The 18,085-nt window shown below is 42.4% G+C and overlaps 1 protein-coding gene across 1 annotated transcript in view; it reads left to right on the forward strand.

The window, feature by feature from the left end:
• LOC146785715 (V-type proton ATPase subunit B, brain isoform) overlaps positions 1-18,085 on the forward strand; it is a 116,293-nt gene that overhangs the window by 58,037 nt on the left and 40,171 nt on the right. The window contains exon 10 of the mRNA XM_085634943.1: positions 9,376-9,526. Within this exon, the coding sequence (XP_085491069.1) occupies positions 9,376-9,526 (151 nt within the window). The remainder of the gene's footprint in view (positions 1-9,375; positions 9,527-18,085) is intronic.

Here is an 18,085-nt window from a genome sequence, read left to right on the forward strand (position 1 = left end):
ATCTGACTTCTTTAGGCATTGCTCCTTTTTTAAAATTTATTTTTTTTACAGCTTATTTTGGGATAAACAAGACACACTTTTGTCTCAGTCAGCGATATAATACATGTAGTGGTTGACAGCATTTTAAGTACACATTTAAGTATGCATTAACAGATGCCACAGCGTACCACCTCCCTGTAGACCTACAATAGACCCCCAATCCCTGTCCCAGCAGGCACAAGGTAAATGTTAACATCTAGTCTGATTGGTCCGCCATTATCTTGTCGCTCACAGGGGGCCATTGCGCATATCCCTAAAGTCCTAAAAGTCTTGGACATTGTCAGATGTCACACCCTTGCGCCCTGCTGTATCCTCATGTAGGTGGTGAAAGGCCGCCACGTAATGTTTAATTTTGAAACTCTGTCTTGTACAATAGCAGTGAGTTTTTTCCATAGCAGAAGTAGACCACACTTTCCTCTACCGCACTTTGAGTGAGGTCACCTATGGCAGCCTTCACATCTGCCCCACACTCCAGCATGCTGCCAGCAGGGTGGAGACAAGAGCCTCCTTTGGGGAGTATTCGCTGGATAGTCTATCCTACCCCGGGTCTCCCAAGAGAACCAAACGTGGAGCATGGGGGAAGAGGACCTCGTACTAAAATACCTGAATCTGCAGATAAGTCCACCATGTATGTAAGAAGGTGCCTCCATCTCTGCAACTCTTCCAACACTGCTCTAAGCTGCCAAACATCCTGTAAAGTCGCACATGTGCGTGTCAATAGTTTGTAGGCATTCTCTTCGTAGTGGAGGCAGATAGAGGAATTTGTAAGCCCCTGACAGATAGCACCCCACACTCCGCCCCCCCCCCCCCAAGCCACCCCACCCCCCCCCCCCCCCTGTCTCGTCCGAGATGTCCAATTCTCTCTCCCATTGTGGCACATATCCATGCTCCTTGTGGTGGTGGTTGTGGGTAGATTTAGGATGTAGCGGTACAACCATGATATGCCTTTGCGGCAGATGTTATTGATGTAAAGAGATTCAGTTGTTGTTTCCTCCCTTTGCATGGCTCCATGAGCTGGATTTCTCCCTGCCAGCTGTAATGACTGGTTAATCCTATAGGTGTTTTGTATGGTCAATGTATATTTCTTTATAAGATTCCCCCTTTGTCCTAAAGTCCCCATCACAATAAAAGTCTCTCAAAGTGGGGAACCTTTGTTATTTCTCTTCATAACCAGATGGTAATATACTTAGCCACATAGTGAAGGTGCCCACTTTGGGGTAGTGACTGCTTAATTAACAGAGGATCAAACGTTTCATCCCCAAATGGACAAGTATTGTGAACTTTGAACCTGAGGCCTAACATGCCTCGTCTGCTTTTCCCTTTCCTTTACCCTCGACCACATCATGATCCGAATCAAAATCTGAAGAGTATTGAGTGGCGAATCTGTCTCTGCTTCCTCTGACATCTCATCGCACAGATCTAATTTTGGACCATCTTTAAGGCCTTTATCATGCCCATCCTCTGCGCCCATTGCACTTTTCAAATCATCCACACCGCAACTGAAGGCCTTGTTCTCCTCCTACTTTTAGCTTCTTTGACTGCTCAGAAAAACTTCTCCTGAAAATCTTTTTCTCTGGACCTTTCCTACCCAACCATTGCATTCTGTATCCCCACTTCTCTTTGGATACTGAAGCTTCAAGCATTCTTCTTTTAACATTTGTCCATAAAGTCTTCAATTTCCTATCTGTGGTGTCAGATATCGACACCATTAATTTTCCAAAAGCATTCCTTCTAATCTATCCTCCATGCCCCCATTCATGTGATCTTCTGAAATATTCCTGACACAATTGACACACAAACAAACTGTCAAATCATTGCGTCAAACATGCGTATCCCAGACTATAAGATGTGCTCCCTACTTAATCTAATAGCAAATTTCCCAACTTGTCAAAATGCCAGACACTTTGAGCACATAAAACATCACACGCTCAAGCATATGCCAGCCTAGATACTTTCCTCTAATAGGCATGACACGCAGGAATCCTGTTTGCGCATGATGGAGACTGAAAACAGACCTGCTCACAAGAGGCTCTTCCTCGCGGATCTAAACGATCACCTAACAACCACAGCGTGAGGCCGGTAATAAACCAATTGTCCCACAAAAAACTGTTTCTCTATTAAATAGCACTTTCAGTCGCATAACAAACTGTCTCACTGTACAAAACAAGCAACTTTAACTTCCTGGAATAACCGAACCTGTGACAAAAATTAAGTACTTTAAGCACCATGCAAACACAAAAGCTTAAAACCTACTTAAATCAAAGATACACTGTTCTCGATCCCTACTTAACTCCAAAACAATCATTCTTCTCTCACAACCAAAGCAGGTCCTCTTAAAATGAGGTTAAGATAGCAACAAATGAAGGATGAGAGCTGCGTGTTTGAGTTTTATAGATTGTTGAAAGTTCTAATTTCTTACCATTATTGCTGCTGCGAGTGATGCAATAAAAGAGTAATTCATAATATTGGTCTTCGTGGCTTAACATAACCTTGTTTTTTAACTTTTGTTTGAAAAAGAAAGCCAAAAAAGAGACTATCAGTTGGGCGCCACACTGGCAACAGAAAATTTACAGGCTACCTGATTAAGATCCCATCTCTTTACTATAAGTCTTACTCCTGTCTGATCTCATGACCTTATGCAGCCTGCTGGGTCTGCATGCCAGGTAACGGATGGAACCCCTAAAATCGTGCCTGCAATCTCAGTGGCAGGTAGCCTCTTAGATCAGGTGCAGGTATACCAGTCGGTGATACATACCTGCACTGGTGGATGTGTCACATTTAGTCTGGAGGTGGGTCATTTGTTCAGCACTCTGTATGCGCAAGCTGCCATGGTTACATATGCGTTGACACACTGTGACATAACCGTGTGGGTCTTTTGGTCCTCACCTGAGCAGCGTCTGCACATAAATGTGCAGATGCTGTGGGTAGTACACCTTGCCATGAACACATTTCCTTCTATTATCTTGGACAGCTCCAGTCTGGTCTTTTCGGGCAACACCAAGATCAACCATTGCATCAACAAGCACATGGACTGCGGTTGTAGACCCTATGTTGTGAGGCGATTCGCCTGTGGAAGGAGGCGCAGCAACAGTGGATTTTTGCAGTAGCAGCTCATTTGTCAATTTTCCTCAACGTAAGTGCTGGTGCTCTGTTTCCTTTTGTTAGAGATTCACAATTGGGAACTATACATCGAAGTGACATTGAAGTGACAAAGGTGATCTTCTCCAAATTGAAGTGCCCATGTTTGTTTTATACATTTTCCTATGAATGTTTCCCGGAGGGAGTGCTTGAAGTTCAGCTTGAGTCCGGGCATACTGTATACATTCCCTCCATTCCCACTCCTGCCCAAAGTCCTGTAGAAGGTGCAGGAGACTTGGGCAGATGCAATCCTGATTGCCCCAGATTGGGCAAGGAGTATCTTGTTTGCTGATCTTTTACATTGGTATTCAGCTTCCTCTTCCATAAAAGGTGGACCATCTGTCTGAGCAGGATGGTCTTTCACCCCATTTACCACATACTGCAGTTGCATGCATGGAGATAGAGCAGTGTTAGTTACAGTCCGTTTTCCCTGCTGACAAGGTTGCACATGTCCTCTTTGCAGCAGGGAAACCTGCTAAAAAATACTGCTTGCAGGTCGCTGTGCAGTGGTGTCAGTCAGAAGGCTTGGATCAATGTAAATCATTCCTTTCTGATGTCCTGCATTGTGCACTGTCTCTTGCACAGCATGGTCTTGCAGCGGCTACACTCGATTACCTGATTGTCCTTTCGTCTTTCACTTATCTCACTGATTAGTCATCGTTGTTTCAGTTGCCTATATTGCCATGCTTTCTGAAAGGTTTGCTTTACGTACTCTCTCTCTTACACCAATCATTGTTCTTCAGTAGGGTCTGTATCTTGTGTTAACCTTTTCTAATGGCATCTCCCTTTGAGCCAATGCACGGTTTAGCTTCTTCCCTTGAAGTGTTGTTGGTATCAATCCCCTAAGCTTGTATGATTGGATACACTCCGGCCCTCTCAGCTCATTCGTTCACAGTTTACTACCCAAACAATTTGCCAAAGGTGGTTTTCCCTTTCATGTGGTGTTCCGTCCTTGTTCACTCCTCCTCTTCCTGCCAAGGAAGTGGATACATTTCATAGACTAAATTCCAGGACTGCAGTCTCCTACTACATCAACTGTATCCGACAGGACATAGTGGGTAGCCAGTTATTTATGGGGCTTGCCAGAAGCCAAGAAATGCAAAAGGGTGATCAAGGGTTTCCTGCTGGCCCAACCTATGCCACAAAATCTACCACGCCTTAGCCAAGCATGACCCAACCAAAGGCACCAATGGTCACTCCCCTAGGGGGGCCACTCCACAGGTATCTCCAGAGGCATTCTAGTGGCTGACATCCATCAGGTAGCTATGCATATGTTTGCTAAATGCTACTGCCTCACTACTCAGACATTTTATAATGGATACTTTGCCAGAGCTGTGCTGCATGACTTCCTCTGTCAAATGGAACTAGTCATTCGAACCTTCTGGTGGACTACGGAAAAAGTGTCAGCCTGCCTGTTGGTACCTATCCTACACCAGTGCCGTCACAGCTGAAGCTGCATGGGTCCACTTGGCGTTTGAGAATTTTCCAAACCGTATGGATTCTTATGGTGAGGAATCTGCAGGTAGATTATGTATCCACCAGAAATATCAGTACTGAGGGTATATAACTCTTATATCTGAACTGCTGGCTTTTGAAAAATCTTTTGTAAGAGTGTTTGCAGAGGTTAAACACTTCCAAACTGCTAGAGCAAAACAAGGATCTAAAATTGAAATCCAGTATTTGTGCACTGTGGCTTTATGGTTGATTTCACAGTGGGTCATTGTTTGGTCGATACCTCAGTAAAATGTACATGCAGAGATACACTTCTGGATCCAATCATTAAATGCAGAATAGTGCAGAGCATGTGAATCACAGACAGGTTGCTTGTATCATCCCTTTCACAACTTGTTGCTTTCCTTGAATCGAGGGAAATCTGTGTTGATGCCAAAGCAAAGCCCTCTTGTCGGGTTGTTTTTGGGTGCTGCTAATATAACTGATTTCTTCACAAGAATAGCGAGGCCATTTGGGGAAAGAACTGGGATTGTCACCTGCTACAGACCTTCAGTAATCTAGGTTGCCTCTTCTATGTGCTCAATACCATGACTCGGTTCCCTGAATCCTCAGGTGCATCTTCATTCAGTAAGAAACAAATAAGTCCCTAATAGCAGTGACGTTAGGTCACAATAAAAAACAGTCTATTGGACAATGCTGGTAGTCTGGAGATTACAAGGTTAAAAGGACCTAACAGTTCTACAATGTCATAAAGTCAACATTGCAATTATACAATTAATAATAGAAAAAAATCATATGTTTGCATTGAGAATTTATTGAAAACAATTATGTACAAAAATCATAAACTATAATCATTTCATTAAAAATACATCTTTGTGGGAAAACTGTCGACGCAGCGTTTCGGTATGTGATTAACACATTCTTCAGGACAGTTTTCTAAATGGTAAGAAACATACAATTATTATCTTGTAAATGTTGACATCAAAATGTCGATTGACAGACATCATTCCTTTTTATTCCTTCCAATTTGACATTTAAGGTATCCTACATGACTACCAGCACAAAAGACACAGGCAATTTAAACAATGCTATATAGTGAGTGATATTTCACCGGTACTAGTTACAATTATTGTTTAAATTGTCTGTGTCTTTTGTGCTGGTAGTCATGTAGGATACCTTAAATGTCAAATTGGAAGGAATGAAAAGGAATGTCTGTCAATCGCCATTTTGATGTCAACATTTGCAAGATAATAATTGTATGTTTCTTACTATTTAGAAAACTGTCCTGAAGGTGTTCATCACATACCGAAACGCTGCGTCAACAACTGTTTTCCCACAATGATGTATTTTTAATGAAATGTTTCTTATGTTTTTTTAAAATATTTATACATTATTGTATTTAATAAATTCTCAATGCAAACGTGATTTTTTCTATTATTAATTGTGTAATTGTAATGTTGACTTTGTGACATTGTAGAACTGTTAGGTCCTTTTAACCTTGTAATCTCCAGACTACCAGCATTGTCCAATAGACTGTTTTATATTGTGACATAACGTCACTGCTATTGGGACTTATTTGTTTCTTGCACGTTCCCCCTGTCCCTGATTGGATTAGTAGGGGACCTCCCTTTCTTTCCTTACTGCATCTTCATTCAGTCCCATTGGGCCCAAATCTTTTGGAACTTGAGTTTTCTCTTTCTCGTATGATGGTGTTTTTACAGCGAATACTTTGTGGCAGGCATTTGTTGTGTTAGCTATGTGATTCAACTCAATAGGTAACTGATCCTAGTTTTCAAAGAAGGGCTCTAAATAAACTCTTTTTGGCACACATGCCTAATTGCAAGAAAGCTTTTTTCAGTAAGAAAAATAAAAGGTGAAGGAAGATGCCTAAACCCATTAAAATAATGTGTGTAACAGTTGCTATTCTTTTTGCTCAATGGCAGAACATTTCATTTGTGAGAGAACCAACATGAAAATAAAAAATCGACTGTTTAGGCACATTAGAATAGATGAATGTTTGTAGTGTTTTAATTTTTCACTTGTGGAATTTCGAGATATAATGAATTTAAAAGCAGCTATCTAAACATCAGTATGTATGTAGCTAGCTTGCACCATGTAGCCTAGAACAATGTTTTCGGCCCTGCGCTTCTTACCAAGTCAGGCCATTCTGAGAGAGAGTATTCATTTGCTTAAGTTAATCAACGCTAAATGCAGGACTGGATAAACTGTGTTGCTGTAGCTGGAGCGATCTGACAGACATACATGTGTCTTTTTAGTATTGAAGGATGGAGGGTACTAAGAGGCTATGAATGGAATTGTTATGCAGAGAGCCCTTCATTGTTACTATATGTGTTTGTTCAGAAGACCAATAATACAATTAGAGGTTCTGTACTGTGCTCCCTTGTTTTATCCTTCAGGAGTGCTCAAATTAATCTGGAAATCTTCCCGTGCAACCACTAGATGATGCCACAGATGCACTGCTCTTTGACGGCATATGGTTGGATCGAATTCAGCTCATGAATCCATCAATTTGTAATGCCAAATGCACGTTTATTAATATTCCATTATTGTTACTACCCGGTTTTTATTTTTTGTTTTGCCCACATTATTACATGAGAATTCATGGTCATCAATATCATTATTGTACATTATCCTGGAAGGTGGCATTTCTAGTGGCTATACGTTTACCTGAAAAATATAAAGGCTTTATTCACGGAGTCTTTTCCAGTATTTCACCTAAAAGGGATGATTTTTGGAATGCACTTTAAAACAAAAAAAAACTTAAATGACATGAGTGGTTACTGCTTGTGCTATATTTGATTCAATAATGTTTGATTAATAGGATCATAAGGCGGGAAACTATATTGAAATCAATTAACGATTGTGAAGTGGGACCTTGATATGAGTAGCTTGGGGGTACGTCTCCTGCAAATCTCCCATTAACTACCTGCATGCTGATCAACTCCAGCGACCTGGCACATTTTTCGCCTGTAAGGTCATACCTTGTGTGTGTTGCTGCAACCTGGCGGTGGCTATTCCAGTAGGTGTTATTAATGTCATGTATATTCTCGTCCTCCGAGGTGTACATTAGATTTAGATTGAAATCACTGGTCAATATTATGGGTTAGTTAGTCTGTAACTTGAAATAAGAAATATCACCCTCTTTGTCAAAAATGTATTTTTGCCATACTTGGATGTTTGTATATATTTATCAGTAGGATTTTGGGTCTGTTTGCCTGCGCCCTATTACTTATTTTTATGATTTGCAAGTCTGTATCTGTCTGCGGTAACTCTTCAGTGTTGATGTTTAAATGGAGTGATATGTGAACTGCAAGGCCTCCTTTGGGTCTCCTCTGAGTCTTTGGTTTGGTGGCTGGTATGACAGGAAACCCTCTTTAGGTAAGGTCGTCTGTGACCAAGTTTCTTGTAGAGCGATTATGTCTGTGTTTAGCCAGTATTTTGGGGGTAGACCGTCTTGTAGCAACTGTTTTGCTTCTGCTATGTTCCGTGACAGAATTTTCAGAACTTCTTGACTTACTGTTTTGGTCTGTCATATGTATGGTTGCTCATTCAAGACCAAGGGCAGCCAGTCCCATCAGGGTGACATATTGGTGATTTAGCAGAACACCTCCTAGGCATTGAAAACCTCTTTTCCAACCTCCTCATCAGGATGCGGAAAAAAGTCAACAAGCGGGAACTTCACCCACAAGTTCTTCTCACATTCTTTCATAAGTGAGGGTTTCCATGGTTCTGAGAGACCAAGTATTACTCTGTTTTATTGGCAAAGTGAACAGGCTTTTAAGAGTTGAATAGAACAAATAACTGCAGATAGTTTCATTTCTCTTGCACAAAGTAGTGAATTAAGCTGTGTATATACCACCTATTTCTTTGTGGCTTGTGAATGCATTAAGTTTTACTACCAGAAAGTAATTGCAATTTCAGGTACCTGCAGTGCTCCTTCAGCAAAAGGGAAGGCGACCATTGTGGCTTTCTGTTCTCCCCATACACCCAATGGTGTGGATATTAATAGATTGGTGATTGGTTGATACCTTCACATTGCATTATTGGTTGGATTTGAATGCTAGAATCCGGTATTTTGTATGTCCTTCAGAAATGTATTTGTTAAAATTTCCTTCAATCACCTCCTCCTTTGGAGTTGAGGTACACTTTGTAATCACCTCTTCTATAAAGATCTTGAGCCTGGGCTGGATGCTATACCGGATAATGCAAGTTTACTTTCTTGTAAATTGTTCCCTAGTGAGCATATCCTTCCCAGGGTCCTAACTGAGTCTAGTACTCTTTGGAGATCGGCTGCCCATCTAAAAAAAAATCAATAAATGTAAAATTATGCATAGGCCAAGTTCTCTGATGCAAAGGACGTCCAAGTACCTTAAATACAAATCTTGAAAGGCGGCTTGTCTTTTCCATGTCCACTGTAGGGTTGAGGCAGTTATTTGTGTCTTTTTGTTTGTAAAACAAACCATAAAAGAGGAGACATTTTTATATATAGAATTGAAAATGTAACATTTGATGAGTTGGACATCCACCTGGCGACTGGAATGGATATGAAAGTTTATGGGTCTTGCGAGGATATCCTTGCAGAAGACCTAATTTTACAGGTAAGCAGCTCTTCTTTCTGCTCCCTTGTTTGGTTTTAGACATCTGATTTAAAGAGTACCAGATTTTCCCCAAAAGTAACTTTCTTCTTTTGAATCCTACACTAATCAAACTATTGTTTGTCTTCAGGTCTCTGCAGCCAGAGAGGAGGTGCCTGGCCGACGTGGGTTTCCAGGTTACATGTACACAGATTTGGCCACTATCTATGAGAGGGCTGGCCGAGTAGAAGGAAGGAATGGCTCCATCACTCAGATTCCCATTCTCACCATGCCGAACGATGGTGAGTCCTTTATTGTTGCACTTGTTTCCAGTCGGTTCAGTGTGAGGCATTCAGATAGCTTTCCTGTAAGGTCCCCCTACTGTGAAGCTTGAATTCTGCAGGCGGTCACTATACACAATCTTTCTATTCTGCATCTTCCATTGGGGATGTAGGGAGGAGAGATTGAAGCACTCTAACCTTAAGAGTAATCCTTGTATTTGTGTATTGACTACAGGCTGCCTCATACTTTAAATTTCCTGCTATATTAAATTATTACTGACATTAGAATAATTGACAAGCGGCTACTTCAGGCATTTAGCATTTGAGAAGGTGCATTTCAGCAGTAGCCTTGTTATTCCTAAATATGCCTTTTTTTCCTAAACATTCCTTCGAACTGGGAATCCTTTAGGCTTTACAAAAAAATTGTAGTTTTAAAAGACACCAGTGTAACAATTATTTTTACATGTGTATTATATTTCTATTGTAACAGTCTGAATTTTCTTAAGACGCAGCTCTGGCACAGCCATGAATATATGAGGATACTGAGCAGCATTATTATCAAATCAAGTTAGTGTAGTTCCTTTTCCAGTGGCTTATGCTTAACTGTGAGTTAGAGGGGCAAAAGGTGTTCATTTTAATGAGGAACAACTTTAGGATTGTTTCAGCAGGCAATGAGTGAGGTCAACATCTTGATGGCATGTGAGCAGTTTTGCCAGTGCGGAGCAAATTTGGTTTCTGAAGGATTGGTGAAATGTGATCTTGTGGTTTTAGTACTGAGAAGACTTGTACATCTTTTGTACTCTATCTGTTGCCTGATTACAAGGTGAGGCATTATTTATCGCCTCTGATAAATAACTATACCAAGGGTGTAGGAGGCTGGCTTAGTAGAAGGTGCACACTTATTTAAGTGAAGCACCTTGCTACAATCCAGACATCCAATATGGTAATTTTAGTGGTCTTAGACAAATATAGAAAGCTCTGTTAGTGGAAGCTTATGAGAGCAGCCTTCAGGCTTAGTCCAGAAGGAGTGTTAAGCAGGCTGTTTTACCAGAAAGAATCATTTAGTGTAGGTTAAATGACAAAGAACCACACAGTGTAGTTATAAAAATAAATATATTTAATATACACACTCCATAACACATTGGTATATCTTCTACCCGGAGATATTAACACAAAGCACACAATATTTCAAAAGGAAAGTGGCAACTAAGCACAAATACACAGTGGTCTCCAAGGGGAGAACAAACCATATACTAAAGAAGTAGAATGCGACCTGCGACCAAAGACGAGACTTGGACCAGAAGACTCAGAAGAGCTGGGGACCCAAGGAACCACACAAGGTAAGTACACAGGAACCCCATGGAGGCGGTGTGCAGAGTGTAAACACTGCCACGTACTCTATGCAAGTCAATGGGAAAGTCACGGTTGCAGTTTTTAAGAAGGACCCTTCCCAGTGGACCCTGAAGAAACCCAGTGGAAAATGGAAGGTTGGAGAGTACCCCACCCATGTATACCCCAGGAACCAGGATAACTACACCTGGGAAACTGGGTGCATTGGTGTGAAGTGATGTCGGAAACCGCTGTGGACCACAATGGAGGACTTTAGTAAAGATGCCTCTAATGAAAAAGGTGAAGGAGTCCGGTGGAATCCAAGATTGGATTCTTGAAAAGGAGTACCTGCAAGCAGAAGGAACAGAGTCTATGGCATTTTAGAGTGATCAGGAGGCACGGAAGACCAATGATTACCGATGACAGAAGATGCAGGAGTGATGATGGAGACCTTGTTGCTGCAGCTGTGAGGACCAGGTGACACTGTGGAAGACCAGGAGCTGTTCACGAGCTGTTACACATCGTAAGTCAAGAACTAGGGGATCGGTGTCTGGCGGGAGTACCAACAAGTCTTGGCAGCAGCAACAGGTGTGTAAATGAAAAAGGTGCAGCATTGGGACCAGCAAGGTCCGAGGGACCCACCAAGTGCAGGAGAGTCAGAGCAGGCCAGAGCACGCAGTAGAGGCCACTGCAGCCAAAATAGACCCTCCAGTGGACACGCAGGCCGAAGGCACTGGAAACGCAAGAGGACCTCGAGCAGCTCACCAAAGATGCAGGCCGACGGTGCAGAGGATGCGGTGAGGACGAATATCTTAGCAGGAAGAGATGCTGGAGGCTGGATCTTCTTGTAGCCCAAAGATCTCTGTAGGACAGAGTCAACAAGCCTTGATAAAGGCAAGTCGATGCGGTGCACAGGGGTTCTCTTTTAGTGGTTCAGATGAGGGATACTGGCCTCAAACTTGCTGAGAAGACAGTGCGGGCCTCCAAGGAGTTGCAGAACCACCATCCATGTTGCTGAGTCTTTCGGAGTCCGTGTGACCTCAGGAGCAGCACACCGGTCTGCTCTGTTGTGGTGCCTGCAGATGCAGTGGAGTGACTCCTTCCCTCCAAGGGAGTTTTCTTTGCGTGTCTTTGACGCTTACAGGCCTGGAGAAGAACCTGGATGAAGCACAGGCACAGATGACACACAAGACTGGCAGGACGACAAGACTAGGATCAGCAGGAGTTTTTATTGATGCAGTCGCGGTTGCAGACGAAGTCCAACGAAGTCCAAGGTGGCCAGACGGTTGAAGTTGAAGAGGTTTTGGATCTGAATCTTGGCCCATAATGAATCTGATGAGCCACCCACAGGTAAGCCCTTAAGTACTTGATGGAAAGGGTTGGCTCGATCCAGGGATCACTCCTAGAGGGGCTGGACAAAGGAGAGGATACTCCCATGTCTTTTATCTAGTTTCACACCAGAGCGGGAGCCAACTCCTTCCTGAACTGGTTACAACTGGAGTATGCAAGGAGGGTACCAACTGTGCCCTCCCCACCCCAGCCCAATACACTTAGTCCTGTCTGGGAGGTGGTCACACCTCCCTGTGACAAGAAACCTATTGTCCTGCTAGAGCTTGTGTCCGCAGCAGGGGAGCAGAATCGTGTCTGTGGTCGGCAGCAGCACTAGCTTGCTGTTAGACCTTGGAAGGCTGGTACCGGGAACACAGTTGGGGGGCGGTGCTTCCTAGGGAAGCCCACCAGTACATGGGATTCTACATCCAACACTGGACTCTGGTATGTTGGGGTAGGATTCCGACATGTTTGATACCAAACATGACTGGTTTCGGTGCAGCCAATATATAGTTAGACATCTCGTAATTGACTTGGGGTCCACTATATGTATTCGATGGCTGACGGCGCTTTCACTGCCTGGAGAATCGACTCCGGGGTTTGTAGGGGGTGTATTGCACATGCAGTGCACCCTCACACTTAAAACCTCTAAGTCACCCCTAAGTCAGGCCTTTTAATCCTGAAGGCAGGTGCTAGGTTAAAAGTGCAGTGACTTCAGCTATAAGGAAACGTATATCTGTTTTGAGTGGTGCTAGCACCAGTTCACACAGGCTGCAATGGCAGGCCTGTAGTCACAGTTTGAGTTGTTTCCAATGGGTGGCATAATGCATTCTGCAGCCCATGGGAGACCCCTGGTGTATCTATGCCCTGGGTACCTTAGTACCATATACTAGGGACTTAGAAGGGTACACCAATTTGCTGGGACAGCCGTGCGCTTTACAAGTCACCATAACATAAACAATAGCCAATTGGGAAGGTACCAAAGTACTTACCATAGTCAAATTTAGGAAGAAAGCACAGTGACTGGGGTCCTGTTTAGCAGGATCCCAGTCAGACTGATTGGAGAACAGAATAACATCAGTAGAAAGTGGGGGTAACCATGAAAGCAGATCCTACTTTCCTACAACGGGGTACGTTCTTTATCGGGTGCGATAAAGAACTCATATTATGAGTTTATGAGGAATAACATGCAGGTTTTGGTGTTTAACGCACCAAAATCCGCATGATGAAAAATAAATACTGTATGTTTTCCCCTTCTAAATTTCAGCAGGTTTTACCTGAAGAAATTTAACAAATGTTGTTAGTTAACACATCCGATAATTATTAAATGAAATAAAACTTGTAATTCCATCCCATTCGTAAACTGGAGTTTACTCATAGGACGTAATTTAATGAGCCACTTATAATTAGGCCTGAGTAGCCGGCATTGGCACAGTCTGGTTTAGAGCTGACCAGTACAATGAGTTTTAGCATGGAGAGATTAGCAGATAAATATCATTCTTAGTTGGAAGAGTGTGATTTGGGTCACTATGCCTCTTTTAGTGGAATCACAAGTTCTTGCCATGGCATGTGAGATAGGATTGAATGCTTCTCATCATACGTGATGGAGCACAGGAAGCTCTGTAAAAGGCATAGAACTAGGCTTACAATTGTAGTCTATCCATTTCATTTGGGCTCTCTTTTTCTCAGTGTGATTGAATGTGCCTTACGCTTAGCTTTGGTCTACCTTGTCCTAATCCTTAACTGCATAGCAGCCACCTCAAGACCTGCAACACCCATAATGGCGAAGAAATGCAGGGTATCTTCTCAAATTCCCATGCATATTCAGTCACATGTTGAGCCTGACCATTGATGGTATCTACAGCCAGGAAGAAGGTAATGTTGGATGCCTCTGAGCAACCCCCCCCCCCCCCCTTATAAAGACAGCAAGAGACTGAAGGCAGTGAAGCAAAAGAAGTAGAGAGAAGCAGCTACCCAGTGGCATATCCACAACTCTTATGTCCTTCTGAATGGGTATACCCTCCAGCACTGTGAGGACATGGAGGACCCTATGTCCCACCTGTCAGAGGAATACCAAAAAAAAGGTCTAAAGAAGGGATAGAGGATGGCAAGAAAATTCCAAACTCATGCCTCAAATCTGCACTGGATTCTACAGATATAGCTAACAACAACTCAACTTGGGAACCGTGCTGCCAAGGTACGTTTTGCTACACATTTCTGGTCTAAAACCTGAGGTACTGACCAAGATAGTGGATGTGCCTCTTACAAGCAGTCATCTCTTCGCACCACATATTTATCAGACCCTTGAATCCATGAAAAAGGTCAATAAAACTACTAAAGCCATGTGTGTTCTGCAGACTGTCAAAACGTCCCTTGAAGGGGGTGGTGCTGACGCAACAGTGCAGGGAATACCCTTTACACCCTGCAAACTCTGAGACCACACACAGTCAGTTCCCCCAATCTACATGGTGGCAACAGCCTCTGTTCACACAACAGCCTTAGGGGGATGATAAAGGACTTCCTAAGCACCTGGAAGTCCTAACAGCATATAAATGGGGCTAAAGCTAATAAGATTCACGCTTTGTATATAATTGGTAAATTTGTGATTTACAAATGTCTCAGCAACAAAGAGGCTATCTGCCTCAGAACATTGCATTACTAGACCACAAAGCTAAGATTTGCAGATTTTCATGGGTCTCTTTGGAAAACAAACAGGTAGCCTTTTTACTCTTTGGGTATTTGTTTGGAAAAAACAAAAAAAAAACTACCCTCTGGCTCACCCTGTGGTTCGCTGTCTCACCTCTTACTTGCAGTCTATGCTAGGTTTGATTTCCTAGCATTCAAGGCAAAAGATTTAAGATCACTCAGGCTCACTTTTGCAGTACCCTGCAAGAAAATGGTGCTCCACCTTGAACTTTGCCATGAGTTGAGATCTGTACCTCTGTAGCCTGAATGGTGGGACTGCAGACTATATTGTTGAGGCACAAGATGGGGTAAAGGATTTAGTAGACTTCTCCTTTACGGTTGTCAGAACCCCAGGCTGAAGAGTGTGTTCAGGTCTCTGAGGATTCGTCATGGTCCTATTCAACCAAATGCTATACCTGGCACTCAGCAGCTAGCACAGTCACCACTTGATTTGTTTGACTCTCCAGCAGCACAAGCCACACTTCGGTACAATTCCTTTGTAAATGATCAGACTGGGTTCTCCCCTTTGCATCACCTTTTACTGGGTGTTCATCAGAAACTCTACTTCAGGTAGTTTACTTTGTGATACTCCACCTGTTACAGGTCATGCTTTTTGGGATGAATAGGACTTTAGTTTACTTTTGTTCTATGAAGCTATCCAGCTGCAGTTGTGTGGCCTTCCAAAAGGCCCTTTGTTCTCTACAGAACATTATTTGATCACTTGGACATAACTGAGCCAAAATAGGAGGGAGTTTATAGTGTGCATAATACTGCAGTTGCAGAACCCCCAGATTTCAGGAATCGTCTTTCCTCTGTGTGCACTGTTGTATCCAGCAGTGACTTGATCCAGTTTCCTAATATAAAAAATTCTGAAAGAAAAGGAGACTGTGGTCTCTAGATTGCCAAAAACTGTGTGCATGAACACTCGACTATGGTTCAGTTCCTGGCAGAGCACTCTTTATTTCCCAAAACCTAAATTGCAGATATTCTCAGCGTGGACATTGTAACATTGTTCAATATGACTTGAGAGAAGCAGGCTCTCAAAACATCTGTCAGCATGGTTTAATACTTGTTATCAACTTTTCACAATTCTGGGCAAAACAAAAATGTACATGCCCCTAGGCTCACACCGTGTAACAGGCAATTTTAATTAGTGGTTATGGGCAACTTCAGTATGGGTTTATACCCCTTCCTCTGACTCCACTAGCCATTGAGAAGAAGAATTTGGTGCATTCCTAAATGCTTCACAAATGATGTGCAGCCTTGGTACTCCAACATGATTGGAATAAACCCAAAAATATAACATGGTTTGCGAGATATAAATAGAACAGACTAGTTCTGAAAGACTACATTAATGCAGGATTTCTGTGACCGCGCTGCTTTTATTGTTTATACCAAAATGAGAAATTCAAGAGATTTTAAGTCCGATAGTCCAGGATGCTCACAATTGTATATATCTATATAGTATTTCTATAGTGCAAACCTATCCAAAAGGAGAGCTGTACATAATAAGGACTATCATAAAATCCACGATTAATATTAAAAGAAACTGGGTTGTGGGTGGTTTATAAATTGTGGTGTAGTATTCTTTAAAGAGGTGAGTCTTCAACTCTTTCCTAAATTGGAGCAGCATTGGGGTGGTCCTGATGGATACTGGGATGTTTTTCCAGACCCTTAGTGCGTTGATGGAAAAGACCTGTTGCTTCGTTTTGTTTTTTTGTTTTTGTACCTTTCTTAGTTTGCAATCCGATACTGTCCTGGCCGCAAGTGTGCCCAGAAACACCAGAGATGTTGAACTTATTTGCAAGGGTTGCTAGTCGTGATGGCTTTATAAACTATGCCACTGGTTTTTTTAAGATGTTGCGGGCCTGCAAAGGGAGCCAATGGAGTTCCATCAGGTCGGGGGTGATGTGATCATATTTCTTCAGGCCCTGGACGAGACATAGTGCGGTGTGTAGGATGTCTCTAAGGTGTGCCAGTGTGGAATCTGGGAGGCCATGGAGCAAGACATTATCACCCTTCGGATGTGAGAGTACAAGGGTTTGAACAGCAGTTTTGAAATACTTTTTGGGAAGAAACAGTTAAACTTTTTTTAGAAGAGAGAGCCAGTACTAGGCCATGTTTTTCTTTTTTTGGCAATATGTTTCTTGAGGCACAGTTTGGTGTAGAGGGAATCTAATTGACTTGGCATTGGGTGAAAGTTGGGGGGGTTAGAACCTGTGAAGATTCATGTAATTGAGCCAGATTTGCACTGTATCTTGTTTGCTGTTCTTGGCAAATAACAGGAAATCTATATTGATTGGGTTGAGCTTCATGCTGGACATCCAGTTCTGGATCACGTGCATGCAACGTTTGAGGCATTAGATGTCTGAAGCAAGCAAGAATTTCAGGTAGAATTGTCAACCATTGGCATATTGTTGAATCTTTATGCTGTATCTGCATTCACAAACGCTACCAATGCTTGAAAAATTAAGTCCAGATGCATAATTATTTTCTATCCCTCATGGTGTCCTCTTCAGCAGAAAAATAAATTTGTCAACCAAACACTGGCAATTCAATCTTAAAAGCATCTTTCGTTTTAATTTCTTTAATACATTGAACACATATTAAAAAATGAACCATGAAACCAAATTGGTTTGAAAATTCATGGATGTATATTGCTGCGCTGCCTTTTTCTTTTCTCCCTTTTTAAAAGAGGAAAATGAAGGGAAACTGTTGCCATTGGTATTTAATGTCCTATGTATAAGGAATTGCAATACTTCCACTTTAAGGAAGCCGGAAGGTGGGACTCCTTATTCATGCAACATTTGTGGATAAATACAGAAAAACAAACGGACTGGGCTGTGCTCTGGTTCGCATAAGGCTCATATTTCCTCCTTTGTTCAATCGTTTTTCAGGATTACTGAAGCATCCTGTGGAAGGAACCTTAACTTGTATCCCTATTGAGGGAATGTTTGATGACTGCTGGCTGGTAGTCTTTTGTATACAGGAGCCTTGGATGTCCCTGGATAGCCCAGCATATACTACCAGAATCACTTGCACGTGTGCACGCATAGCACTGTTCTAAAACTCTCAAGAGCCTTCAACTGTGACCACGTGTTAAACCTCTGTTAATTGCACCCTAATACAAGTAAACAACTGTGTCTAGAGAAATGGAAGACAGACTTTACACTACTGTTAATTTTTAACAATTCTCATCTGCCTTGGAATGCAGTTGTTTCGTGGCAGAACCTGGAA

The sequence above is a fragment of the Triturus cristatus genome, chromosome 11, assembly GCF_964204655.1.
Source record: "Triturus cristatus chromosome 11, aTriCri1.1, whole genome shotgun sequence".
Taxonomy (NCBI): domain Eukaryota; kingdom Metazoa; phylum Chordata; class Amphibia; order Caudata; family Salamandridae; genus Triturus; species Triturus cristatus.